A 27,767-nucleotide genomic window follows, 5' to 3' on the forward strand; every position below is an offset into this window, starting at 1 on the left:
TCTAAAGGATGGTGTCACATGATATATGCCAGAAGATTTAACGGAATCCTTGAGCTAAAACAAAAATCAATTAAAAAGCAAGGTCAGATACATAACATTTCCATCTAAGAGTTAAAAAATGAACCAAGGGTTTGATCTTAATTCCCCATGGGCAAATACCAGATTTGGGAGGCTGAAGGAGACAGCTAAGGTAGAACTGGTGTTTTCCTGCCTAATCTGTCTGATTGCATGTGCCAGGGGCATGGTCACAATCTGGGTGTAGGGTGGGGACATGCTAGAGCGGGGACCCTCATACAATTTGCAAAATTGTGCCCGATGTCAAAGTGACCCAATCCATTGTATTAACCTGAGGTCAGCGCAAGGGAGCTATAGTGACTTTCTCAATGTGATTAGCTCACTAGGGTTAGGAGCCAGGGCGGAAGGAAGCGTTCTCTGCTCAGTTGTCGAGAACAACGAGGAACAGGTGTGTTCTTTGAGTCCCGGCAAGAAAACTTTGTATCTCTCTCCTACGTCAGGTTTTCTTCCCAGTTCACGCTTCCTTTGTCCCAAGCCTCTCTCTTGTGGAATATCAATGATGGCCTCCTGCCACCCACCTTTATGATTATCCTACTTCCGCAGGTAATAGGCAAGGAGCATGTTATTGAGGCCCAGTCTGTTGAAATTGTCTCAGAGTTCCTAGCTAGAGCAATCCAGCTGCTTCCTGTATGTTTCTGCCCAGGAATTAAAATCAAACTTATTATGTAAAATCAAGATGAGAAGGCAGAAAATGAAGATTCTCTTACAAAAGCATAGTCCTAAAGAACAAACACATTGTATGGTATAGTGGCTGAAATTGTTAAAATTCTAAACAAAGAACTGGCAGCTCTTCTGGCTTATCTATGTCAGTTGTATTCACCTGTTGCTATTCTCCTATCCAAGAAAAAAACATTGAATGTTCTGCCCGTAAACAAAATGATGGACCTTAGTAATTGCAAACCATTGTCCTTGCTGTCAACATCATTGAACATCATGAAAACCAAAGTGTTTGGAATGTTCTTAACAGTAACCCATTGATAACCCATCTCTATTTGCCCTTGAGAACGTGGTGGTGAGCTGCCTTATTGAATTGTTGCAGTCCACTTGCTGTGGGTTGACACACAATACTGGTAGAGAAGGAATAGCAGTATATTTCCAAGTAGGAGTAGTGAGTGGCTTGGAAGGAAACTTGCCAGTGGTGTTGTTCCCAAGTACCTTCTGACCTTATGACAAAGGGAAGGTCATTGATGAAGCAGCTGAAGATTGTTAGGCCTAGGACATTGCCCTGAGGGACTCCTGCAGGGATGTTCTGGAGCTGAGATGACTGACCCTCCACAACCACAACGACAACCATCTTCCTTTGTGCCAGGTACAACTCTAGCCAGTGGTGTTTGCCCCCCCCCCCGATACCCATTGATTCCAGTTTTGCCAGGGCTCCATGATACCACACTTGATCAAATGTGGTCTTGATGTCAGGAGCTGTCGCTCTCACCTCACCTCTGGAATTCAGCTGTTTTGTCCATGTTTGAACCAAGGTTGTAATGAGATCAGGAGCTGAGTGATCCTGGCAAAACCCAAACTGGGCATCACTGAGAAGGTTGTGACTGAGCAGGTGCTGCTTGATAGCACTGTTGATGACCCTTTACATCATTTTACTGATGATGGGGAATAGAATTATTGGGCAGTAATTGGCTGGGTTGGATTTGTCCTGCTTGTTCGTGTACAAGACATATCTGGGCAATTTTCCACATTGTCAGGTAGATGCCAGTGTTGTAACTGTACTGGAAGAGCTTGGCTATGGGAGCAGCAAGTTCTGGAGCAGACATCTTCAGTACTATTACCATAATGTTTTTGGGGCCCATTGTCTTTGCAGTATCCAGTGCCTCTAGTTGTTTCTTGATATCCTGTGGAGTGAATCGAATTGGCTGGAGACTAGTATCAGTGATGCTGGGGGTCACTAGAGAGCCTGAGATGGATCATCCACTCGGCACTAAGCTTGTTGTGAATGCATCAGCCTTACCTTTTGCACTGATGTGCTCCTCCATCATTGAGGATGGGGATTTTTGTGGAGCCGCCTCCTCCAATGAGTTATTTAATTGTCCACCACCATTCACGACTGCATGTGGAAGCACTGCAGAGCTTAGATCTGATCAGTTGGTTATGGGGTCGCTTAGCTCTGTTACTTGCTGTTTATGCTGTTTGGCATGCAAGTAGTCTGTCTGGTAGCTTCAGTAGGTTGACACCTCATTTTTAGGTATGCCTGCTGCTACTCCTGGCATGTCCTCCTGCACTTTCCATTGAACCATGATTGATCCCCCGGCTTGATGTTAATGGTTGAGTGGGGAATATGCCAGGCCATGAGGTTGCAGATTGTGCTGGAATACAGTTCTGCTGCTGTCAATGGCCCACAGCAGTTCATGGATGCCCAGTCTTGAGCTGCTAGATCGGTTTGAAGTCTGTCCCATTTTGCACGGTGATAGTGCCACACAACAGGATGGAGGTTATTGTCAATGTGAAGGTAGGACTTGATCTTCACAAGGATAGTGCGGTGGTCACTTTTAACTATACTGTCATGGACAGATGCTTCTGCAGCTGGCAGATTAGTAAGGATGAGGTCATGCTTTTTTCCTCTTGTTGGTTGCTTCACCACCTGCTGCAGACCCAGTCTAGAAGTTATATCCTTTAGGACCTGACCAGCTCGATCAGTAATGTTGCTGCCGAGCAACTCTTGGTGGTGGACATTGAAATCCTCCACCCAGAGTGCATTTAACCACTCTCAGTACTTCCTCCAAGTGTGGTCCAACATAGAGGAGTACAGATTCAACAGCTAAGGAAGACAGTACGTGATAACCGGTTAGAGGTTTCCTTGCCCATGTTTAACCTGAAGCCATGAGACTTCATAGGGTCCGGAATTGATGTCAAAAACTGCCAGGGCAACTCTGTCTGGACTATATACCACTGTGCCGCCACCTCTGCTGGGTGTGTCATGCTGGTATAGGACAGGACATATCCAGGGATGGTAATGGTGGTGCCTGGGGTGTTATCTGTAAGTCATGATTCTGTAAGAATGACTATATCAGGCTGTTGCTTGATTAGTCTGTGAGACAGTTCTCTCAGTTTCAGCAGTAGCCCTCAGATGTTCATAAGGAGGACTTTGCATGGTCGATAGGGCTGTTTGTGTTTTTGCCATTGTATTTTCAGGTTCCAAGGTCAATGGCAGGTGATCCATCCAGTTTCATTTCTTTCTTGTGACTTTCGAGCGACTGATACAACTGAGTGGCTTGCTAGGCCATTTCAGAAGGCTGTTGAGAGTCACCCACATTGCTGTGGCTCTGAAGTCACACGCAGGCCAGACCAGGTAAGGATAGCAGATTTTCTTCCCTGAAGGACATGAGTGAACCAGATGGGTTTTTTGACAATTGACGATTTCAGCTCTTAATTAGTTGAATTCAAATGCCACCATCTGCCATGGGGGGATTCAAACCCAGGTCCCCAGAACATTTTTATGGGTTTCTGGATTAATACTCGAGCGATAATACCACTAAACCCATCACCTCCCCTTGAGGAAATTTGGTTTCAGACTGAAATGACTTTTGATCTCTTAATACGATGGTGCAGCAATTGAAGACCAATCGTCCAACTCAATCAGAAAAATACCTCTCCACATTTCTAGAGCTTCCATTAGCTCATGACATTCCTGCTTCATTTTGAAGCTGGCCTCATGTCCTTTATCTCCTAAGTTACCGATCTGTGTTTTTAACCTCGTGGGAGAGCACAAACACGGCACCATGTTAAAGAGGTGAATGTTAGTCAGAAGATGTTTACAGAGACTATACTTAGCCCCACTCTGTGCTTGCCAGTACGGTGCTGGATGGATTGAAAAAAATGTCTCCAATGATAATGCAGCACCCCTCCCCCACCCCATTTAAAGATTGCTTAAATCTCTTTGTAGAATCTCTGTGGAATGTGAGTCTTGGATACTGGATGGATAAAAGATGTATTGCCTTTATTGCTGAACTGACAGGACCATGCATCTTTTTAGAGAAGGATTTACCCTATTATTCAGACTTCTGTACATACACATATGAATACACAGGTTCTAAATCAATCAATTACAATCATTCAGCATCTTCACTGAGTAATAACCTGTTATCTGTAGAGGTAAAACCACTGGCAAAGACTGCTGGAAAAGAAGAATGTGAATACTTTGAAGGCTGAACTAGTAGCCCCAGTGTCTGTACAATTGCATATGCCCAGAGATGAAATCATGTACACCTGTTTGGAAGATAACAAAGAGAATTCATTTGTTTTTCCTGGACTCACTCCAGTCCAAAGCCACGGACTTCATTGAGCCTGAAGGAGATCAGTCTGCAGAGACTCGAGTAGAATTAATATTTCTAATCGATCACCTTTCATCTGTATGGACCTTAACCTAAACCGCTAAAATTATTTTTTCTTTCCAATTGCTGCCTAGTTGCTAAGCGTTCCAGCAGTTTTTAATTTTTTGATTTCCAGCGTTGACAGTATTTTGTTTTTGTTTGAAGCAGTGTAACAGATAACAGCATAAGAGTTCACAAACCCTTAAGAGAAAGTGGCATGTTCAGCTCAGCAATGTAAAAACGCAGCATATTCACCTCTTAGTATGCATCCATCCAGACGTCTGCACAGAGTCCCAAGTGACAAGGGCAGGATTTAACGGGGCTGTCGGAAACAGGTTGGGACGTGCAAAGTGCTGGAGAAGGAATGAAGGCAGGAGGAAAGACAAGCTGAAGAGGGCTGATTGAGTGACAATTGATTTCTTAATAACTTGGAAACTTCTCAGTGGCAGGAGAGATGGAGGACCATATTCCTCCCAAGTTAATCTAAATAAGGGCCGCATAAGGGTGTCTTCCCAGTGCTGCAGGCATTCTGCCAGCAAAATCTGTGAATGCTGGGTGGGGTGGAGTTGTGGTGAGGTGCTCCCCAATCAGATATACCATGGCCAAAAGAAGACTGTAACCCTTTGCAGGAACTGTGACTGTGGAAAGCACTGCTCACCCATGCCATGCCTGGACTGACTGGCATGGGGACCTCTGACCCTCTCCACTTTGATCTCAAGACAGTGTCCATAGAGTAGCCCCAGTTGTGGCTACAGTTACTGTTGGTGCTGCTGGGATTGAAATGCTGTCAAGGGTGAAATATGTCCCATAAAGGGACAGGAATATCAACGCCAGGCAGTTAGTTGCCTGATTATGAGAGAAATCAGTCAGGAGGACTCCTGGAAGCAGCTGAGGAAGATTGTTGCTAACATTGCCTTGACAAAATTCAGCCCAAAGTTTCTTGTTTGCAGCATTACACAAAGAACAGTACAGCACAAAAAAAGACTCGTCAGCCCACCAAGACTATGCCAACACATTAAACCTTCCTCAACTAAAAACGTTTTGCATCTATGTGGTCCATATTCCTCTATTCCCTGCCTATTCATTTATCTGTCAAGGTGCCTCTTAAATGTTGCTATTGTATCCATTTCCATCACTTCTTCCGGCATTGCATTCCAGGCACTTACGACCGTCTGCGAAAAATAAACTTGCCTCCATTAATCTTAGCCCACTTTTACCTTAAACCTCAGACCCATCATAATTGACATTTCTACCTTAGCAAAAATTATGTCTCAATAACAGTGCCTAGAACTTTGTCCTTTGCTCAGATACAGAATTAACAATCATTTATTTATCAGAGTTTCTGGAGAATCCATTAGGTTGTAGGGGGTTTGTGATCTAGCTATTGAAATCTTGGCATACCAAGTCTTTTTGAGCTCCCAATAATTGCCATTAATCTCAAGAGTACAGTCAACTCTAGCTCCACCATGGTGCGTCACTTAAATTAGTAAAATCAAAATGTAACATTCACGCAGATGCTGTGAATAAGGGAGCTCAGCATGCAGTTCTGTCTATTACTTAATCTTGAATTTTATCAAAAAACAACAGGGATTTCCATTTTAAGTTTGAACATTGCTTAGTTTTGCTTTTAACAAAAAAGGTGCTAGTCATCAATAACATACCCTATTAAAATGTAAATGTTTACCAATTTTATTTTGCTATCATAAAGCAATCACAGCAGAAAGTATCCTCATGAGGCATTCACAAGGCTAAACTTATGAAACATTAATGTGCAGAATTTAAGTTTCTTTTTTTTTAAGTTTATCTATTGTGCTGGTACATTGTATTCATGTTCATGTATCCACATGACAACTACATTTCACTGATGAATGTGACATGAATTAGTGAAATAGGGAGCAGCTCCCACTTATAAGTGGATTTAGATATGTTATGCATTTTCTACATATCAAAGTGAGGATGACAGAATATTATTGAGGTCACTGTTTGATTTTTTTTATATATTATGTACAGATATACTGACCAATGGTATGATTTGAACAATGGTCCTTTATTCTAATGTATCTTATAACCACAAAATATTCTCTGACCCTTAAAGAAAATCATATCTTTGCATGAGAGAATTCTCTGCTTTGGCTAAAAGTAAAGGTGCACGCACCACATGTAAATCTGGTGCTACAGAAGCAGGGCATTGACAACAGACGTTGAGATATATTTATTATGCTGCAGAATTCTTGTTAATATCACAGATATAATTTTGTCCTTTTTGGCATATATGCAATTTTTCGTACCTAATTTTAAAAATGAGGAGATATAAACCAGGTATGTTCGCCCATATCCTTCAAAACAGATGTTTCAGCTTCATTATTAAGAATTTTGCATGTCATTCAAAATCAACCAAAAATATAGAATCATGAAATTGGAGATTAAAATATTGTGGAGCTTATCTTTAAGTTTTTTGTGTGTCCCAGCTGGAAGAAAGAAAGATGAACTGGGTGTGTTAAGGACACAGTTGGTTGGACAAGGAAGAGTGTGGCAAACTGGTAATTATTAGCTGGGGTAACCTTATCTGCAGCTGAAGTGAGATGGACTAGCAGTGGCAGCAGTCATTTTGCTGAATCAAAGTCCATGTTAGTTGCATTATACACTGCCACACTGTGTTGTTAAGACTGGTATTAGCATGTACTGCTGAGGACATCGGAAGGACTCGATCTGTCACACTAAATCGCCTTCTCGCCCTCAAATGCTGAGGTCTGTGACTCTGCTGACATGTTCCTTCATTAATGGTCCAGCCTTGACAACTGATCCTAATTGCCTCTGAACAGCACTTCATGTATTATTGGTTTCTGCCTGCCCTGGTTCATGTCAACAAGCCACAGCAAGTGTAGGGTGTGCCTAGTGTCTTTTTCTGCGATGATACTAAAATAGTCACTTACTTCTTAAGGTGCTGAACTTGCGAGAAACAAAGTAAGAAACTCAAGATCCCTTCATCCCACAGCAATAAATATTGAATGTGCATCTGTATAATGTTGTAAAAGTGGGCCTGCATAAAGGCTATAAAACATGAATAGAGGGAACATTATGAACAGTGTTTTAAAGTGCATAGTTATGAATATCTTTCATGAGCTTTATTCCTTTGAGGATGGAATGTTTTTTTTTACTTTCTGAGGGATATATTTTTCATTCTGTGATGTTCTTTTTTTAAAAATTGTATTCTGGAGAAACCTAATAACTAATATTAAATTCTGCAAAATACAGGAAATAACAATAACCTGAATTTTCCACTGGGCATTTAATAGTACTGGCCAATTTTAAGATGGGCATACTTGGCCTCCACTGGGTGAAATATTTTCCACTGTTTGCAAAAAGTCATGATACCTTAATGTGCGCAATGGAGAATATGATAATCAAGAGTGTTTGGGGAGATACTGCTGACTGCTCAAAATGTCTGCTAAAATCATTTTGATAGAAGGAAATTATTATTAGAAATGATTGCTCATTAGTTTTTTATTTCTTTAAATGCCTAATTAGCCATAGGGTTTTGCTAGACTGGGCATCCAAAATGGGATGTGAGTTTAGCCATGTACTTTCAGGACAATCACTGTGGACTTTAAAGAGTCAACTGGTTCTGATCAGTGTTTTTGGTTGTACACTCTTTTTCTCTTTGTTGGAAAGGTCAAAATAGAGCAATGACAAGTATATCTTGAGGGAACCTAATAATGCAGCTATTTCTTCTTTCATTTAAAGTAAATTCAAATAGGTCAATGCTCCACAGTTGTGTTTCGTGGCATGCTTAAAAATGTTATTGCTGCCTTAAAGATTTAAATGCAAGAACATTGACCAAACTGGTAAGTCACTAGGTCCAGATTGGGTCCATCCTGGAATGGTCAAACTATCTCCATATACTGCTTGGTGAGATGCTTTGTGCCTTCAGCAAACTTAAGTGTAAACAATGTTATGGTAAAGCTAAATGTTTACCTTTAATCATCTGCTGATGCTCAGATGATTTCTTAAAGCTATGGAATAAAAGATCAAACTTTTGAATTTTGTACATTGGCTTGCGCTGGTAGAAATGACATGATGTAAAGGCAGATATCATTTACTCAAATTGGGAAAATAATTTTGAGGAAAAAAAATGGACCGTCTCCTAACCTTTAATTTTATGCCATAGTTCTTCATGTATCTTTAATAAACAATGCTGTCAAATGTGCTCCAGTTTAAAGCTGAATCACAGCTTTGCTTTGCAGTAAGCTTTGTCTGTGGAATTGTGGCATTGTCATATCTTTTAATTTGTGCTTACTTTTGTAATAAAAGTTAATTTTCAAAGGTGTACCATCATGTGTCTGGCTTGCTGATTGGAGCTGCCATTTTGCACCATTACAGAGTTCTGGGCAGACTGAGAGCCCTGAGGCATGAAATGACATGACAGCACGGAAGTTAAGATTCCCTGCACCCTCTGCTGTTCAGTATATTCAGTGGAGCATCTCCCAGACAAAGACAGAAACTCAGGCAACAACCTTAAGCAGATTATATATTTAAAATGGTAACTTAATCTGTAACTTTTATGGAATCTCAAAAAACTTGATTGCATTGGTGATACTTAAAAATAGTCAGTATTCTGCTCACTGAAGTTAAGTTGTAGTGGAGTATATGCCAACCACTATACTGTTACAGACAATCAGTATAAGTTTTTAAGAGGTTTTACAGTAGGTTTCTGAATATTGAGTAGTATTTGTTGCACCAGAATGACTGAAGTAAACATGTTAACTTGCTCTTGTGAGATTTTGTTATTGACGGCCCTCAGATGATAATAGAGCCAAAGCTGTAACATCTGTAATTCTATCTGTTTTTGCTATGCATAGATGAACTTTCAGCAGTCTAGTGGGGCTATTTTAACAAGACAGGAATTAACGTAAGACTTTGTAACCAGTTTTGCAAGTTTAAGGTACATATATTTAATTAAAATCGACCTAGCCTTTGAATATAAATGTAATCACAGTTTATTGAAGCTTGTTAATGTTTTCACTTGTTTTAATCTTGTTGCCAGTTTAATCCATATAGGCCATTATCAGAGTCACACACAGTCACACACTTACACAGATGGAGTTAGAGTATTGTAGTAGATTCTGTTCAGGCCGAACTAAAAATATCCTCTGTCCCAACAAGCTAAGGTCCAGATTTTTTTCCGTCAGTGATTCAAGATAAAAATATAGTTTTTGCACTATGAATATGGTAAACTCACAATCATTTGTCTATTGCCTTGGAATGGTTCCTTTTATATCAGAAATCACATCAAAAGTTTGTTTTTTAAATTGAAGATTTTACAAACCATAACTGCGTATATTGTGAATTGTAGGATTGAAATGTCAACTGTTCCAAAGCACACCTTTTTCGACCTGGAAGTTAAGTTTTACGACATTGTATTTTTAAATTATTTTTACTTAATTACTTAATGGCAAAGCAATGTGACTTAGTTTCTGCTGTTTTGTATCGGTATTCTATCTGGTTGTTTTACCAATTGCATAAGTAGAAAGATTCACTGATGGTGCGTAGATTTTATGTGCAGAATTGTTACATCTTCAGAAGGAATTATGTTTGCATCTAGCATTAAAATGTTCTGATGATGCTGTGGCTTTAAATCCCGCAGTTTAATAACTTGGAATCCTAATTGAGTACAGATTTGCATATATATTGGAGAATATTGAATTTGTTTGCCATGTTATCTTAGCTGATGTTCCTTTCCATGCAGTAATGCTGCCACCTTCTGAAACAGGGGAGTATTATCGCTTAAAACGAGGTTGTGAGCTGGAGACTTTCAATATCTTCTGCAGGTTGTCCAATTGCTGAAAGCAAGCAGAATAACCTCACAAAGTCAACTTCCTGAGATCGAGAATTGCCTGAATCCCATCTTGTAAATGATTGGTTCAGAAGCCAGATTAGGAGAAGTCCTAGCTTCTCAGTGTGGTTGCATTCCCAATGTGACAGTCTGACAGGCCTGGGAAGTCAGCAGGAAGAGATAGAACTGAGTACATTAATGTTTTCCATCCAAAATATATGGCACCCGCATTAGCATGGAATTAAAACACAATTAATTTCTACTATATTAAACATGAGAGGCTAAGTAGATGATGATGTAATTTTGTGCAGAAGTTAAAGGAATGAGATACATGGTGCTTTGAGGGCAGAGTTGGGCACAGCTGGGATTAAGAAGCAAAAGAGATTGTGGATGTTTTTTCACCATCATTCAATCAGACAACATGCCCTTCAGCAGAACAGCGAGCCTCCTGATTCTTTCGAATTAGGGAGATTAGCATGAAGCGCATAATGCGGGATGATGGAATTTGTCATAATTTGCATTGTTCTGGAAAGATGCGGTTTGATAGAGCGATGCATCTCGGAGCATGTCATGTCCCACGGGCAGGTCACGAAGGAAACTTGGCAGAAATGATTTTCCGATATGTGCATCAGTCGTAAATGCCTCACAACCAATTTGTCAAAAGCTAAGTTCCAGACAGTTAAAAACAGTGGGCATTTGCCCTAATACAAGGAGAAATGAAGTCAGCATCTATTGCCAAATAGCATATTCATTACATAGTAATTTTGCTGTATATAAAATTTATGGCCTGTTATTCATGGTCTTTGCTAAATTTAGCAAATAATTTTATTGAATATTTTGCATTCATTCCAATAAAGCTTTTTAACTAAGCAACTAAAAGAATAAAGTCCCTTAATTTGTGCTTACCATTATTCTAATAACAGATTGCCTTTGCTGAAAGGAGTCTTCTCACTGAAATCATCATTAACTATAACAGCATCAGGAGGTGTCTTCTGAGTGATTGCTTCTGACCTTGATAATGTTCACAAACTGCCAATAGAAAGGATAATCAGCATGTAGTTGACAAAACGGACATGACAGTGTTACTTATCTGCTGCGGCATTTCTGGAAATGGGCATGAGGAAAGCAGACAGGCAAGGGAACACGCTTATTTACAGTAGCGTAGCAAGAAGAAAAGGTCCAATGTCATGAAATGACCACAATCTATTTATGGACAAACTGACTATGATGCCATTCTTTTGGCATTTTATATTTTTCCCTCCACTAAACATACTCATGGGTTATGCAATTTACCATATAAATATTGAGCAAGATTTGGTGATATTTTACAAGACATTCAGAAATGTCTGTCTTTTCGCTTACGACATACATTGAAGTAGCAAGGTTTATAAGGCCAGTTAAATAACACTGATCGCATATGACAGTTGTGCATTCGCGGGTTGGGGATTTCAGAAGTGCTACAAAATATAAGAAATTGCGTGTGCTTGTGGAGTAAGACCACATCTATATTGCACCATTATTCAAGAGAGAAAGGTTACAATTTTTAATTCTTTTGGAAATAATTTTATGTTATGTTCATAATTTTATAAAATAGTTTATCTTCCAAAATCACTGTGCGCTGGAAAGGCCTGAATAGGATCATAGAAATAATTATACTAAGTGGAGTTCCCTCATTCTTCCATATTACACCAAAAAAGTACAACAAAAATAGAAAATTGGTCAGTTAATTTATTTATTTCACTCATATTCCAGGTAAGTAACGCATAAAAGAATTTACACCTCAATATTTTTCCCACTGTTTTGCCATATGAGCTCATTGTCAAACCATGAATCCATTTCTGGTTAGACCAGTATTATTGTTTATGGAAGTAAGTGGTAGACCAGATTCTGATTGTACAGAAAATCAGAAAGTGCCCTATAATGATCACTGCAGTGCTCACGGCATTCATTGTGCCATATCCTTGTCTCTCAGTCAAGTTCCTCAATTGACAGAGTGTATATCGAAATATTACACAAATAATATTGTAAATTGCATCAATAAACATTGTTACAAGACTCAGGATAAACCAACATTGCAGATATTGCAATTCAAAAATGATATTTTTCACTAAATGTGGATAATTGGATCAATAGTAATTGAACTGAATTTAAGAAGCAAAGTTACATAAATATGGATGAATCTTCCATTGTACGGATAGACATGATGGAAATATGAAAGAAAAATGGTAAGTCTTTTGGTTTTGCAGCCAATGGTTCACCAAGTCCAAAGCTGTGAATTGATATTCACGTAGTTGATTATTTCTTGATGAATCTGCATTTTAAAAATATTTTGTTAAAAAAGGACAAATCAAATCTGAGCGATGGTTATAGAGAGCCTTCGAAAGCAATACTGTAGAAAGAAATCCTCATTGTATCTTGGTGCATTTCTACTGAGTGAAAAAATGGTTTATCTGATGTAGATATTACTACAGGGAAAGCAATGAGATTGATAGAGTTCCTTAAGCACAGTGTAATCTACTGATAATAGGTTTTTTTTACTCTCAGTGCTTAAGAGTGAAAAAAGAAAACATTATTTATGATTATGTGAAAAATATATTATCTGATGCATGTAGCACCTGTTAAAACAAGACCAAGATATTTTGGATTGTGGTCCAACTTGAGTGGACCTTGTTTTGGATGGTTCTGTACAATTTGTTTCAATGATATGCTAATTATGTGATTAGCAAATTTGTTTTTTATTCAAAACTTATTTTTCTTTTCAAAACTTATCTTAGCCATTTCTGTCATGATAGATTTTGGCAGTTGAGAATGTTACTGTTGGAGAATATTTACTGAAATTCAAATGAAAATGTGACACTCAAACTGAGATTTCCAGCAACGCAAAACAGTTAAAAGAGATGAAACAATGAATTACATAATGTGTAATAGGGAAAGAGGTATAACAATGAAGAATTTGACTGTGTAAATTGTGTTGTAAACCAAATAAATGTAATCAGGTCTAGGATGTGGAATTTATAATGTAACTGAAGTTATTCAGATGGCAGGAAAAATATTTCCTTTCAATAACAAGTGGGCTTGCTTTTCATTAATTTAAAATTTTATGAGATTTTACATATCAATACATACAAACTGTTGTAATGCAGCACATCAAACATATACATTGAAATTAACTTCAACAAACCTCAATTAAACTAGCAATGAAACTTGAATAAAAATTAAAAGAGCAAGAAAGGGAATTGAGTCCCAAAGGACAATTTTAACAGTCTCTGGATTTCATCTAGATAATTGCTACAAAATAAAAGAATAGCAAATTTTAATGAAATATTGTGTACTGCATAATTTCTTTTTTCAATTTAATTGTTTAAGTATTTATTACATTATGTCTGGAATTTCATGGATATTTATGAATGATAGAATTCCCAAAATTAGGGAAGTATACAATTAGGTATTGAATACATACTTAAAAGAAAAAAATGTCAGGGCTATTGGGAGCTAACCAGGAATGGGACTAATTAGACAACACTTTCAAAGAGCCAGCATACCCATAATGCGCCGAAAACCTTCCTCCATGTGATTTTGTGAATTTGTGTTGAAATAAATAGTATTTATTATTATTTATAACTGTCCCACGAAGTTTTACTGTAATTTGCCAGCATATTTCATTGTAAGGATTTGAGAGATTTTTTGGTACAAGCAATGCTCTGTTTCAGTTTTGAATGATCACAATTATCCAACTGATAATTGGTGAAATGAAACTGAGTCAAGGTATATTAAGTTTTGTAAATACCCTTTATCTTGCAGTAAGGATATTGTATACAAACACAAGTGGGCATCAGCAGTTAGGTTACAGTAGAGAAAAAGACAAAGGCTCTTTGTCTGAACGTACACAGGGGAGTAATGGCCTAGTTGTATTATCGATGGACTGTTAATCCAGAGACTCAGATAATGTTCTGGGGATTCAGGTTCAAATCCCATCATGGCAGATGGTGGAATTTGAATTCAGTAAATATCTGGAATTAAAAATCTAATGTCTACTATAAATCCATTGCCAATTGTCAGAAAACCCATCTGGTTCACTAATGTCCTTCAGAAACAAAGTCTGCCATCTTTACCTGGTCTGGCCTATATGTGACTCTAGACCTACAACAATGTGGTTGACCCTCTACTGTTCTCTGGGCAATAAATGCTGCCTAGCCAGTAATGCCCACATCCCATGAATGAATAAAAGAAATACAGCGTTTCTAATAAGTTAAGTTAATTGATGATACAATTAGTAATAAAGATGTATGATCTGGTAGCCATTATAGAGAAGTAGTAACAAGGTAACCAAGTTTGGGAAGTAAATAAGCAGAGATACTCCATATTTTGTAAGAATAGACAGGAAGGAAATGGAAGTTAATAAAGAGGTCAGTACAGTTGTAAGAAATTGTCTTCTACCAGAAAATCAAGATATAGAATCAGTTTGGGTAGAACAAAGACATAACAAGAGAAATATGTTTTGGTGGCAATAGATACATTGTAGAACAGAGTATAATTCAAATATTAAAGGAATCTTGCACTACAATTGCAATGGATGGTTTATTTTTAATCTTCATATAAATTGAACAAACCAAATTGGCAAAGATGATCATGAGGGATAAGTTCATAGAACGTATTTGAGATGAAGAATATATTTCTTTGGTTTATGTTTGTGAAATTTACCCGAGTACAAGCATTTTTAGACTTGACAATGTATAATGAAGTGGGGTTAATTAATGATCAGATGGTAAAGGAACCTCCGGGAAGAGTGATCATAAATTGGTGTTGGAATTTCAAATTTAGTTTATAGGTGACGAGCGAAAGGCTGAAACTAGTGTCCTAATCTTAAGATCATTTCAGCGGCGTTCAGGTAGAGTTGGCTAAAATGGACTGTGAAAAATATATTAAAAACATGACAGTCAGTAAAATCTGGCAGATGCTTAAGGAGGTATTTCAATAAAAAAAAGAATTCTCAACCATGATTTATTCCATTAAGAAAGAACAACTCAAATGGCTTACATTCTACAGGCTTAAAACAAACGTGACTGCAGAGATAAATGATGTATTGCTAAGAATCCTCCAAAATTTCCTAGATTCTGGAAAGTAGAAATCAGAAATTTATTGTCTCTATTCAAAGAGGAGGGAGATAGAAAGCTAGAAACTATCTACTACTTGACCTAATACCTGTCGTTGGATAATGCTGAAATCCATTAATAAGGAAGTACTAATATATATTTAGAAAATCATAATAGTCAAACTAATCACTATGATTTTATAAAAGAATACTGCACTTGAAAAAAGTTATTATTCTTTGAAAATATAATGAGCAGAATTGATAAAGGGGAACTATTAAGATGTAGTATATTTGGATTTCCAAAATGTATTCCAGTAAGGTGCCACATAAAAGGTTAGTGCTCAAGTTAAAAGCTCAAGGTGTATTATATTAGCATGGAGAGAGAATAATCATTTGAAACAAAAGGATAATTTTCAGATTGGTGCAGTATGACCATTTAGGTTCCAAAGAGAACAATGCTGTGGGCTCAATTGTTTCCAATTGATACTAGTGATCTGAATGAAAGAAATTGGTGTTTTGAAGCCAAATTTTTTGACAATACAAAAATTGCTAAGAGGAGGATTACACAAAGAGACAAACTAGGGAAAAATTGAGGTTATATATTTTAGTAGAAAGAGGAGTAAAGAAATGATTATTTCAATGCAGAGAGAGATTGAAGGATGATGCTATATGGAGGGATGTAGATAGGTTCTCATATTAAACGTAAACAGTTTGCTTGTAGGTCCAGTAGGTAATTAGGATGCAATTAGTCTGCTGGCCTTTATTGCAATTGGGAAGCTACATTGTACAGGGCATTTGGTGGCAATGCTTAGAGTATTGTGCAGAATTCTGGTCTTCTTATTTAAGGAGGGATATAATTATATTGGGAAAAGCTTCTGATTCCAGAGTTGAAAGGATTGACTTATGACAATGGGTTTTATAGATTGAGCCTATACTAATTGGAGTTTGAAAAAATGAGAAGTGATCTTTCATTAAATTTGATTAATTACTGACGCATATACCGAGGTGCAGTGGAAACTGCTGTTTTACGTGCTTTACAGACAGTTTGAATTATATAAGAACATTAGGGTAACAGAACAGAGTGCTGGACACAATGTTACAGCTGCCGCGAGGTGTGGTGAGAGGTCCAAATTAACATTAAAGAGGACCATTCAAAAGTGATAACAATGGGGAAGAAGCTGTTTTTGAATCTGTTCATACATGCATATAAACTCTTCTATCTTTTTTATTGAAACTGAGTAGGTTTGGCAGGGTTGGATTCTAAAACTAGGGACAGTTTTGGAATAATGGATATGCCATTTAAGAGATGGATGAAAGGAATTTATTCTCTCAGGATCACAAGTCTTCAGAATTCGCTGCCGTAGGGAGCTCTGGAAGATGGGTCATTGAATATTCAAGTCTGAGTTAGATAGATTTTACATCTTTGGGGTGTGAATATTATGGCAACAGGCAGAACATGAGATATAACAGCAGAAGTAAATCATTCAGCCCACTGGATCAGCCCCACTTTTCAATGACATAATGGCTGATTTGATTATCCTGAACTTCACTTTCCTGCCTTTTCCCTACAACTTTTGATTCCCTTACTGATTAAAAATCCATGTATCTCAGCCTTGAATATGGCTTAAGGACTCAGCCTCGACAGGCCTTTGCAGTAAAGAATTCCATAATTCACTACTATCTTTTCATACTTACAGCCCCTTATTCTGAACTTATGCTGTCTGATCCTATACTCTCCCAAGGGGAACACAATCTCTCCACATCTACCCTGTCAAGTTCCATAAGAATTTTGTATGTTTCAATAAGATCGTATTCTTCTAAATTCCAACAGTAAATTTCCAACCTCTCCTCATAAGACACTCCCTCCAAGTCTAGTATCAGCCTAGCAAATCATCCCTGAACTGCCTCCAATACCAGTATATCTTCCCTGAGGTAAGGGGCCTAAAACTGTTCACAGTATTCCAGCTGTGCTCTGACTACTGTCTGGTTTTGTTTCAGCAAAACCTCCCTACTATTGTACTCCATTCCCTTTGAAATAAAGGCCAACATTCTATTTGCCTCCCCTATCACCTGCTATACTTCAGTGCTAGCTTTTTGTGATTCATGCATGAATCCCTCTGGTCTGTAGCTTTCTGTGATCAGGAAAGTGGAGTACAAGTCAATTTAAGACTATTGTGATCTTATTGAATGGTGGAGCAGGACATAGTGCGACTCATATTTCTTATCTAGTAACTAGCTGTTTACCACAATGGCTATACATGGTCTGAGACTGAAGGGGATGAGATTGAAGATGTAATTCCTTGCTGCTAGCTGCCATTGTGCTGGCACAAATCTGCACCTCAACTATTTTGAGGAAGGGCTGATGACCTTGCCCCCATGTTTTGGATAACCTTTTAATGAATTACAAAACCAATTAAGGCCACTGACCAGAGATTAACTGAACAATTTGGACCCCACAACAGGTAGAAAGTGATAGCTGTCTGGAAATTAAGTATGGGAGGGTCACCAGACTAAGTGAGACAATATCCCTGGAGCTGAAAATGTGTTGCTGGTTAAAGCACAGCAGATTAGGCAGCATCCAAGGAACATTTTGAGAATGCCCTTCCCTGCCTACTTTACTACAGTGGAAGTCAAAAACTTTTAGAAGTCTTACGCAGAAATCTGAAGATACTCCAAACTTTAGAATCAAGAGGTATTCCCATTGAAGCACGCAGGATTCCGAAGGAACTTGACAAAATAAATACCGAGAGGTGAATCTAGAACACGAAGACACAGTCTCCTGTTACAGGAATGATTATTTCAGGCTGGGATAAAGGGAAACTTCTTTATTCCACTTATTGTGAATCTGAATTTGGAAATTAATTTTGGAAATCCCTGCCTCAGAGAGTTGCAGTATCCATCACTGAGACAGGCAGATATTTGGTGACTCGAGGGATATCATAAGGGAACAGTAGAATTGTAAAAAAAGAATTGTATCAGAAAGAGTTGAAGATCATATTAAATGGTAGAACAGAGTCAAATGGTTATGCATTCTACTCTTGCTTCTATTTCTTATATTTTTTTTTACTATTTTCTTTGTGCCCCTTATCTCTAACTTCTGGCTGTAGGTTCTTTCATGCTAAAGGACCTTCCAGCTTCGAGTGCCTGCCTGCTGCCTTAGTGAAGTGGCAAGTGTGACTTGTGGACCATCCATGCAAATTCAGTATCAGAGGACTGCTCCCAACATGGAGTGGATTAAGAACATTATTTAATCCCCCAACATCATAGTCCTGACCCAAAAAAGAAAATCTGCTCTGTGTTATACTGTTGGGATGACCTGTTTTTGTACAAAAGGAGAGATTAGGCTATCATACTTAACTGTCAGACAACCATTGGAGTGGCATAAGGTCCCATCCATTGAGGAGATTTGCACTCTGAAGAAAGGACCTTGACAAGACATAAATGGCAAAAGTGGTACTTTGGTAACTTTTTGTATCAGGCATATAATGCAGTAATGTAACAAAGAAGATGCTATTGGACACTTAGCAGCTGTTCGATTTACAAATTATCATCATCACTGTGTTGGACTGTTGGATACAGAATTAATATGAAAGAATTAGGTTTCAGTGCAATGTATGAATTATTGTTTCCTTTCAGTAATTGCAATGTTACTTTGATGTTATGAACCAACTGGCCAATTGTTAACAGAATGAAGGCACCAAAATGTAAGTGAAACTTTGATAAAAGCTAAAACTTGACCCTAATTTATGACCCCAGTTCATGATTCAGAATTCAAAAGGTAATTTTCAGTGATTGCAAAGGGATTTCATCTATATTATTCACTTGCTCCTTCTGATGTAATTTCCCTCCTAGTTGTAATTTTTTCCCCTCTATTCAGCAACAGGTCAATTGAATGAACATATGCACTGTGGAAGTCTGGGAGTCTGGAATGAATTGGTAAACTGGTGTCCATTTGCTGGAGAAGGTCAGAGCTGAAATTGACCCACCCTTAGCCCCAAATCTTCCAATATGCAGATACTTTCCTAGTTCACGATTAGGAGTTAGAATATTGTCTTATTTTTCATCTCCCTCCCCCCTTTTTCCAACTCAGTTATCGCACTATGTTGTGCCAGATAAAATCATCCAATTCAGTACAACCTCTGAAAATCAAGTCATCTTCATCTCGAAATTAACAGCATCCATGGAAGGATTGGGAATTCTGAAATACCAGCATTGCAGAAGTCATGTTCAGCTATCAACATTTTCTACTTAATAATGCTACTTTTCTTCTACATGCCTCAAGTCTGTAAATGTAAACCCTTTGATGCAGGACATTTCTTGTATTAAAATAATTCAGAAGCAAGGATTTTCAGGTGGAAAATTTTGGACAGTTATGTCTGAAGTGTTCTTTAATTAATCTGTTGTGTGTCCGGAGGAAAGCCATTTTATAAAATACGCTTCAGTACTGGTTAATATAGGCCTCAGGTAGCTGTAATCACATGCTTAAAATTGCAACTTGCACCATCTTAATCGAAATGATACAAAAACAATACGATAGCAGTTACAGCACAAAAATACATGTGATGTTGTCCTTAGAGCAGCCATATTAGAAGAATTCTGATTTACGTGATGGCATTAGAATGCAGGTATGATGAATGATTTAAATTCCCTATCTGGAATGAATTGAGTGCCATTGATGTACAGTGGTGCTGATACAGTTCAGGTTATTCAGCAATGTACCTGAATATGGGGCAGAAAATATTCTGAAAAAGATTTAGATAATGTTTTTGAAAAATATCAAATGCAATAATGCTGAATAAATAAGATCACCAGTGCTGTATAAAATCTGTTAACCCTGATGGATGCATGGTGTGATGGGCATCAGGATATAGTGGGACTCAGGGCAAGATGAGATTCGGGATATATTAGAATTTGAAGGTTGGTGGGATTCAGGATATAATGGAATTGCTGACAAGTTGGCAAGGCACTCAACCTGATGTTTTACAGCAATTCTTGCCATGTCTTCCTCCAACTAGGCATTTAGAGGGTAACAGCAGCCCTTCTCTAAAATCTGATCCTGGATATAGAAATCCTGACAGGTCACAATCAGCAGCACTGCCTCAAAGGTTATGGCAGAGCACCCAACATCCTAAGGTCCAAGGATCCGCAGCCCCCACCTATTTAAATCACCTTCCTGCCTCCAGACACACCACCACCGTCACCAGAAGATTCCACCAGGTCATCTTCGTGGTCACCATTATTGAAGCCAACCTTTCGTTTTTATGATGTTGGTTTCCCAACTGTCATGATGGGATTTAAATACCCGTCTCCTTATCAAGCTTGAAGTTACCGGGATGTTCCCTTTTATAACGACGTTCTGCAAAAGCTGGATCATTGGATCAAATTTTCCTTGTGAGTATCTCAGTTAAATGTTCTAAACAAGGTTTCTCACCCATATTGAATTGTTTGAGTGTGTACTCCCCTTATTTGTAGTTCTGCAATCATGTCCTACTTTTGCATATCTTCTCGAAGTGACCTACATTCTAATAGATGTGGAATACTTTTGTATTGGTTCGGAGCCCTGATAGTGCTAGTCATTTCTCCTTTCATTCCTCCTTAATGTGATTATTAATAATTATTGCTGTAAAGCTGTTTTAAGTCTATCAGCTCAATAACACTTGTAATATGCAGCTCATTAAGCTTGTATTCTTGTATTCAGCATCTTGTTTTAAGTTTGGTAACTTTAGAGTTTGAAGGACTGTGCAGAGTTTTTTTTGTTTTCCAGTCTTCTTGTAAAAAAAACCTTGTAATTCTGAATTAAATTATGATGCAAAGTTTTAAATTGTGTAACGGCTGTTCTCTAGTGGTTCATTGTATTTAAGCTTTCAAATTCTGTTTGTAATATGATATCTCTGTATTAGCTATCCCTTTTGTGTTAGAATATTTCTGGCACCAGGAATGTAGCTTCCTGCCTTTTTCAGTGTTTCTCACCTTCAGCCAAGATGGAGTTTTCTCATTTCTTCCCAAGCAAAATAGACATTTTCCCAACTTTCCCTGTCTAAAATGCCAAGCAATTCCTAGTATACAAATTGTTAAATAACGTTTTCTGGTGATTCTAAATTTCCGTCTATTTAAATCTTTCATTTCTCCTAACTTTTTTAAAGGTCCTGCTAGAGTCTCACTGGATTTAACCTAAATAGGCTGTTGACCAGCTTCAGCAAATTGTGTAATCTTCCTAAGCCTGCAACCCTGGTATAAATTACATTTTTTTGACCCTGTACCTTGCAGCTATTTCCTTTGGAACTGAATTTGGGTGGTGTTAATGTTCATTATGAGAGGTGAAAACTCTCTTTTGCACTCCCTTGACTTCACTTTCTGGACCTTGTTCTATTTTGATACCCTTTTCCCCTAATGATATCCAACTTTACAACTGGATCCTTGTTCCATTACTTATTTGTGCAGGGACTGTGGGCTTTGCTGACTGGGCCTGCATTTATTGCCCATTTCTAATTGTCCTTTAGAAGATGGTCTAGATTAGAGTGGTGCTGGAAAAGCACAGCAGGTCAGGCAGCATCTGAGGAATAGGAAAATCGACGTTTCAGGCAAAAGCTCTTCATTAGGACTGAAGGCAGGGAGCCTCCAGGGTGGAGAGATAAATGGGAAGGCTCCCTACATTCAGTTCTGATGAAGGGCTTTTGCCTGAAACGTCGATTTTCCTACTCCTCAGATGCTGCCTGATCTGCCGTGCTTTTCCAGCACCACTCTAATCTCGACTGTAATTTCCAGCATCTGCAGTCCTTACTTTCACCTTTAGAAGGTGGTGTTGAGTTACCTTCATGAGCCATTGTAGTCCTTGTGGTATAATTATACTCAGAATCCTGAGGGAGAGGTGATCCAGGAGATTGACCAAGAGACAGTAAAGGAGCATGGATATAATTTCTGAACAAGATATTGAACAGCTTGGGAGGTTACTTATAAGCAGTGGCGTTTCATGGGCGTGGAAGTTACTATACAAGGAGCTTTGGTGAACTTTTGCAGTGAATCATATAAACAGAGTACACTGCATCTCCTGTGCATTGGTGGAGGGAGTAAATGATTGGCATCACATGCACAATCAAGTGTGTTTCGCAGCTGTGGGTGTTGTCAAGCTTTTTGAGTGTTGTTGGAGCTATGCTCAAATGGGAGGTGACATTCCTGACCTGAGAGTTGTAGAGATGTACAGCACAGAAACAGATCCTTCAATCCAACCTGTCCATGCTGACCAGACATCCTAAGTAAATCTAGTCCCATTTGCCCACACTTGGCCCATATCCTTCTCAAACCTTCCTATTCATACACCCATCCAGATGCCTTTTAAATGTAACTGTACCAGCCTCGCTTATGTCCTCTGGCAGCTCATTCTGTATGCATACCACCCACTGTGTGAAAAAGCTGCCTCTTAGGTTGCTTTTAAATTTTGGTGTCATCCGCAAACTTACTAACCAGACCTCCTATATTCACATCAAATCATTTATATAAATGACAAAAAGCAGTGGACTCAGCACCGAACCTTGTGGCACATCACTGGTCACAGGCCTCCAGTCTGAAAAGCAACCCTCAACCACTACCTTCTGTCTCCTACCTTTGAGCCAGTTCTGCATCCAAATAGCTTGTTGTCCCTGTTTTCCATGTGATCTAAGATTGCTAACCAGTCTCCCATGAGATTGCTCCCTATAGAATCTCCTTTGTTACATCTTGTATCTTTTCCTAAGTGCAGTTAGATCTTTTCTTTTCCTCGCACCTACACACTTGCACCTCTTACAAGCTTCTTGATGACATTTTAATTTTGCAGTGCTGAGCTTGCCCTGTTACTGGTGCAGTCTCTTTTTGTAATACTGTTTTAATTGCTGACTGAATACCTTGTTAAAATGGTAATGTTTTTAAAGTGGTAAATCCACTTTCCTCCACAAAGTTCCTTGTCTGGTTCCTGTGAAGGTTTCTGCTGGTGTCAAGTATCTTGAGTGTTGTTGGAGCTGTACTCATCCAGTCAGTGAGGGGTATTCCATCACATTCCTGTCTTGTAGATGGCCATTTCACAAAAAAAAAAGGGAGACTTTGGAGAGTTAGGAGGTGAGTACATGTTGCAGGATTCCTGGCTTCTGACAATGCTAGTCCAGTTCAGTTTCTGGTCAATGGTAATGTTGACAGTTAGGGTTTCAGTGATGATAACACCACTGAATGACAAGATGTGATGGACTAGATTCACTTTTTTTTGAGACATTCATTGCTTAGCAATAGTGTGGCACAAATGTTTACATGCCACCTGTCAGCCCGAGCTTTGATATTCTCCAGGTCTTGTGGCATTTGGGTATTGACAGCTTTAGTGTATGAGGAGTTGTGAACGATGATGAACACTGTGCAATCATCAGCGAACATCTCCACTTCTGACCTTAAGATGGAAGGAAGATTATTGATGGAATAGTTGAAGGTGGTTGTGCCCAGGACACTATCCTGAGGAACTCCTGCAGAGATGTCCTGGAGCTGAGATGACCAGCCTCCAACAGCCACAACCATCTTCCTGTTTTCTAGATTTGAATCCAAACAGTGGAAGGTTTTCCACAATACTCATTATTTAAAGCATTGTTAGGGCTCCTTGATGCCACTTGGATTAAGATTAATACTGCCTTGATATTGAGGGCTATCACTGTCACCTCACTTCTGGAATTCAGCTCTTTAGTCCATGTTTCAACCAAGGTTGTAATCAGGTCAAGAGCTGAATGGCCCTGGCAGAAATCAAACCGAGCATTATGAGCAGATAATTGTTCAGATACCAGATAGCAGTATTGGTGGCCTTTTCCATCATATTGCTGATGATTAAGAATAGGCTGATAGGATGCTAATTGTCCAGGTTGGATTGTTCCCACATTTTAAGGTAGATGCCAGTGTTAGAGATGCATTGGACGAGTTTGGCTAGGGGTATATCAAGTTTTAACGCATAAATCTTCAATACTATTGTCAGGCCCCATAGCCTTCACAATATTCAGTGCCTGGAGTCATTTCTTGATATCATGTGGGGTAAATTGGCTGAAGACTGTGATCCTGTGATCACGGGTGGGGACTATTTCGTTCAGTTAATTGAATGCAATAACATAGTTTTGTCATGCATTGGGCCCTTGCAATCTTGTTCGGATAATCCGAAATTCGGATAATCAAATGCCGAATAATTAAGGTTCCTCTGTAGCTTGGATGGAGTAGTTTTTGTCAGGTGTGTCTAGGAAGGATTCCTGACTCAATATGTTGATAGAGTGGAGGTCATTCCCAATATGCTGACTAGAGTGGAGGCCATATTGCATTTGGTGCTTGCCAATGAACCAAGCCAAGTGTCAGTGGCACAGTGGTTAGCACTGCTGCCTCACAGCGCTGGAGACCCGGGTTCAATTCCCGACTCAGGCGACTGACTGTGTGGAGTTTGCACGTTCTCCCCGTGTCTGCGTGGGTTTCCTCCGGGTGCTCCGGTTTCCTCCCACAGTCCAAAGATGTGCGGGTCAGGTGAATTGGCCATGCTAAATTGTCCGTAGTGTTAGGTAAGGGGTGAATGTAGGGGTATGGGTGGGTTGCGCTTCAGCGGGTCGGTGTGGACTTGTTGGGCCGAAGGGCCTGTTTCCACACTGTAAGTCTAATCTAATCTAATCTCTCAGTGGGTCGGAGGGCGTGTATTTCAGTGATAGTGATCAAAACTCCCTGACATTTACTATAGTCAATGGAGAGGGATAGGAGCAGATGGTATGGGAAAGTATTTAATTGGTCGAGGGGGAATTACAATACTATTAGGCAGGAGCTGGGACGCCGAAATTAGGAGCAGATGTTCTCATGAAACTGCATGACAGAAATGTGAAATTGTTTAGGGAGCACTTGCTGAGAGTGGTAGATAGCTTTGTGCCAGTGAGGCAAGGAAGGAATGGTAAGGTGAAGGAAACTTTGGTGACAAAGGACATGGAACTTCTAGTCAAGAGGAAGTAGCAAACTTACTTAAGATTGAGGACGCAAGGATAAGACAGGGCTCTAAAGGGCTACAAGGTAGCCAGGAAGGAACTGAAGAATGGACTTAGGAGAGGTTGAAAGGAGCATGAAAATGTTTTAGCGGATAGTATTAAGGAAAACCCTAAGGCATTCCACACGTATGTAAGGAACAAGAGTGTGGCCTGAGTGAGGGTAGGGCTGATCAGGGATAGTGAAGGGAACTTATGCCGAGAGTCAGAGGAGGTAGGGGAGGTCTTTGCTTCTGCATCCACTACTAAGAGGGACCTTGTTGTTTGTGAGGACAGCATGAAACAGGCTGATATGCTTGAACAGATTGATGTTAAGAAGGAGAATGTCCTGAGAATTTTGAAAACATAAGTATAGTTAGTCCCCTCGGCCAGATGGAATGTACCCAAGATTACTACACGAAGCAAGAGAAGAGGTTACTATGTCTTTGGCGATGATCTTTGGGTCCTTACTGTCCACTGAAGTAGTGCTACTTCATGGGAAGGTGGCAAATTTTATTCCTTTGCTCAAGACAGGGAATAGGAATAATCCTCAGAATTACTAGACCAGTCAATTTTACATCTGTGGTGGGCAAATTATTGGAAAGGATTCTGAGAGCCAGTATTTACAATTACTTGGAAAAGCATAGTTTGATTAGAGATAGTCAGCATGGCTTTGTGAGGGGCAGGCCATGCCTCACAAGGTTTATTGAATTCTTTGAGGATGTAACAAAACACGTTGATGAAGGTAGAGTAGTGGATGTGATGAACGTGGATTTTAGCAAGGTGTTTGATTAAGTTCCTCATGGTAGGTTCATTCAGAAGTTAAGGAGGCATGGGATACATGGAAATTTAGCTGTCTGGATACAGAATGAGTTGACCCATATAAGACAGAGAGTGGTAGTAGATGGAAAGTAGTCAGCCTGGCGCTTGGTGACCAGTGGGACCCACAAGGATCTGTTCTGGGACCTCTGCTGTTTATGATTTTTATAAATGACTTGAGTGAGGAAGTGGAAGGGTGAGTTAGTATGTTTGTCGATAACACTAAGGTTGGTGATATGTTTGATAGTGTAAAGGGCTGTTATAGGTTGCAACGGGACATGGACAGGATGCAGACCTGAGCTGAGTTCAACCTGGAAAAGTGTGAAGTGATTCATTTTGGAAGGTTGAATTTGGATGCAGAATACAGGGTTAAAGGCAGAATTCTTGGCAGTGTGGAGGAATAGAGGGAACTTGGGGTCCATGTCCATAGATTCCTCAAAGACTTGCAGCATGGTGGCTCAGTGGTTAGCACTGCCATCTCATAGTGCCAGGGACCCGGGTTTGATTTCAGCCTCAGGTGATGCTCTTGTGTGGAGTTTGCATATTCCCCCAGTGTCTGTGTGAGTTTTCTCTTGGTGCTCTGGTTTCCTCCCACAATCCAAAAATGTGCAAGTCAGGTGAACTGGCCATGCTAAATTGTCCATTGTGTGAGGTGCATTAGTTGGGGGTAAATATAGGGTAGGGGAATGGGTCTGAGTGGGTTGCTGTTCGGAGGATCAGTGTGGACTTGTTGCGCCAAAGGGCCTGTTTTCATACTGTAGGGAATCTAATCTAATCTAAAGTTGCCACCCAAGTTAATAGGGTTGTTAAGAAGGCATATTGTGTGTTGGCATTCATTAGTGGGAGTATTGAATTTAAGAGCCACAATGTTATGCTGCAGCTCTAGAGCCCTGATTAGACCACACGTGGAATATTGTGTTCAGTTCTGATCACCTCATTATTGAAAAGATGTGAAAGCTTTAGAGAGGGTACAGAGGAGATTTACCAGGATGCTGTCTGGATTAGAGGTCATGTCTTATGAAGAAAGCTTGAGGGAGCTAAGGCTTTTGAAGTTGGAGCGAAGAAGGATGAGAGGTGATTTGGTAGAGGTATACAAGATGATGAGAGGCATAGATACAGTGATTAGTCAGAGACTTTTCCCCAGGGCAGTAATGGGTATCACAAGGGATTGGAGGAAGGTTTAGGGGAGATTTCAGAGGTTGGTCCTTTAGATAGAGATGAGTGGGTGCGTGGAACGCACTGCCAGCAGTGATTGTAGAGTCAAATACATTAGGGACTTTTAAATGACGCACATGGATGATCGTAAAATGAAGGATATGTCGGTTGGTTTGATCTTAGAGTAGGATAAAAGATACAACATCAAGGGCTGAAGTGCCTGTACTGTGCTGTAATGTTCTATGTTCAATGATTGTGGAATCACTTGCCCTGATCTATCACCGCTATTTATGCAATTTACTATGCAAGTAGTCCTATGTTTACTTTCACCAGGTTGGCAGTTCTTTTTTAGGTATGCCTGCTGCTACTCCTGGCCTATTCTCCTGGATTCATTTTTAATTCAGGATGGATCCCCTGGTTTGATGATAATGGTTGAATGTGCCAAACCATAAGGTTACAGATCGTTTTGGAGTATAATTCTGCTGCTG

The 27,767-nt window shown here is 39.3% G+C and overlaps 1 protein-coding gene across 3 annotated transcripts in view; it reads left to right on the plus strand.

Moving 5' to 3' along the window:
- dph6 (diphthamine biosynthesis 6) overlaps nucleotides 1–27,767 on the plus strand; it is a 294,336-nt gene that overhangs the window by 173,894 nt on the left and 92,675 nt on the right. The window contains exon 13 of one of the 3 annotated variants that reach the window (XM_060828373.1): nucleotides 18,427–18,524. The exons of the other annotated variants lie outside the window; for them this stretch is intronic. Within the exon in view, the coding sequence (XP_060684356.1) occupies nucleotides 18,427–18,441 (15 nt within the window). The 3' untranslated portion in view covers nucleotides 18,442–18,524. Of the gene's footprint in view, nucleotides 1–18,426; nucleotides 18,525–27,767 lie in introns of those variants that run through there. 3 annotated transcript variants of the gene reach the window in all.

This window comes from Hemiscyllium ocellatum, chromosome 8 (assembly GCF_020745735.1).
Source record: "Hemiscyllium ocellatum isolate sHemOce1 chromosome 8, sHemOce1.pat.X.cur, whole genome shotgun sequence".
In the NCBI taxonomy this organism is placed as follows: Eukaryota; Metazoa; Chordata; class Chondrichthyes; order Orectolobiformes; family Hemiscylliidae; genus Hemiscyllium; species Hemiscyllium ocellatum.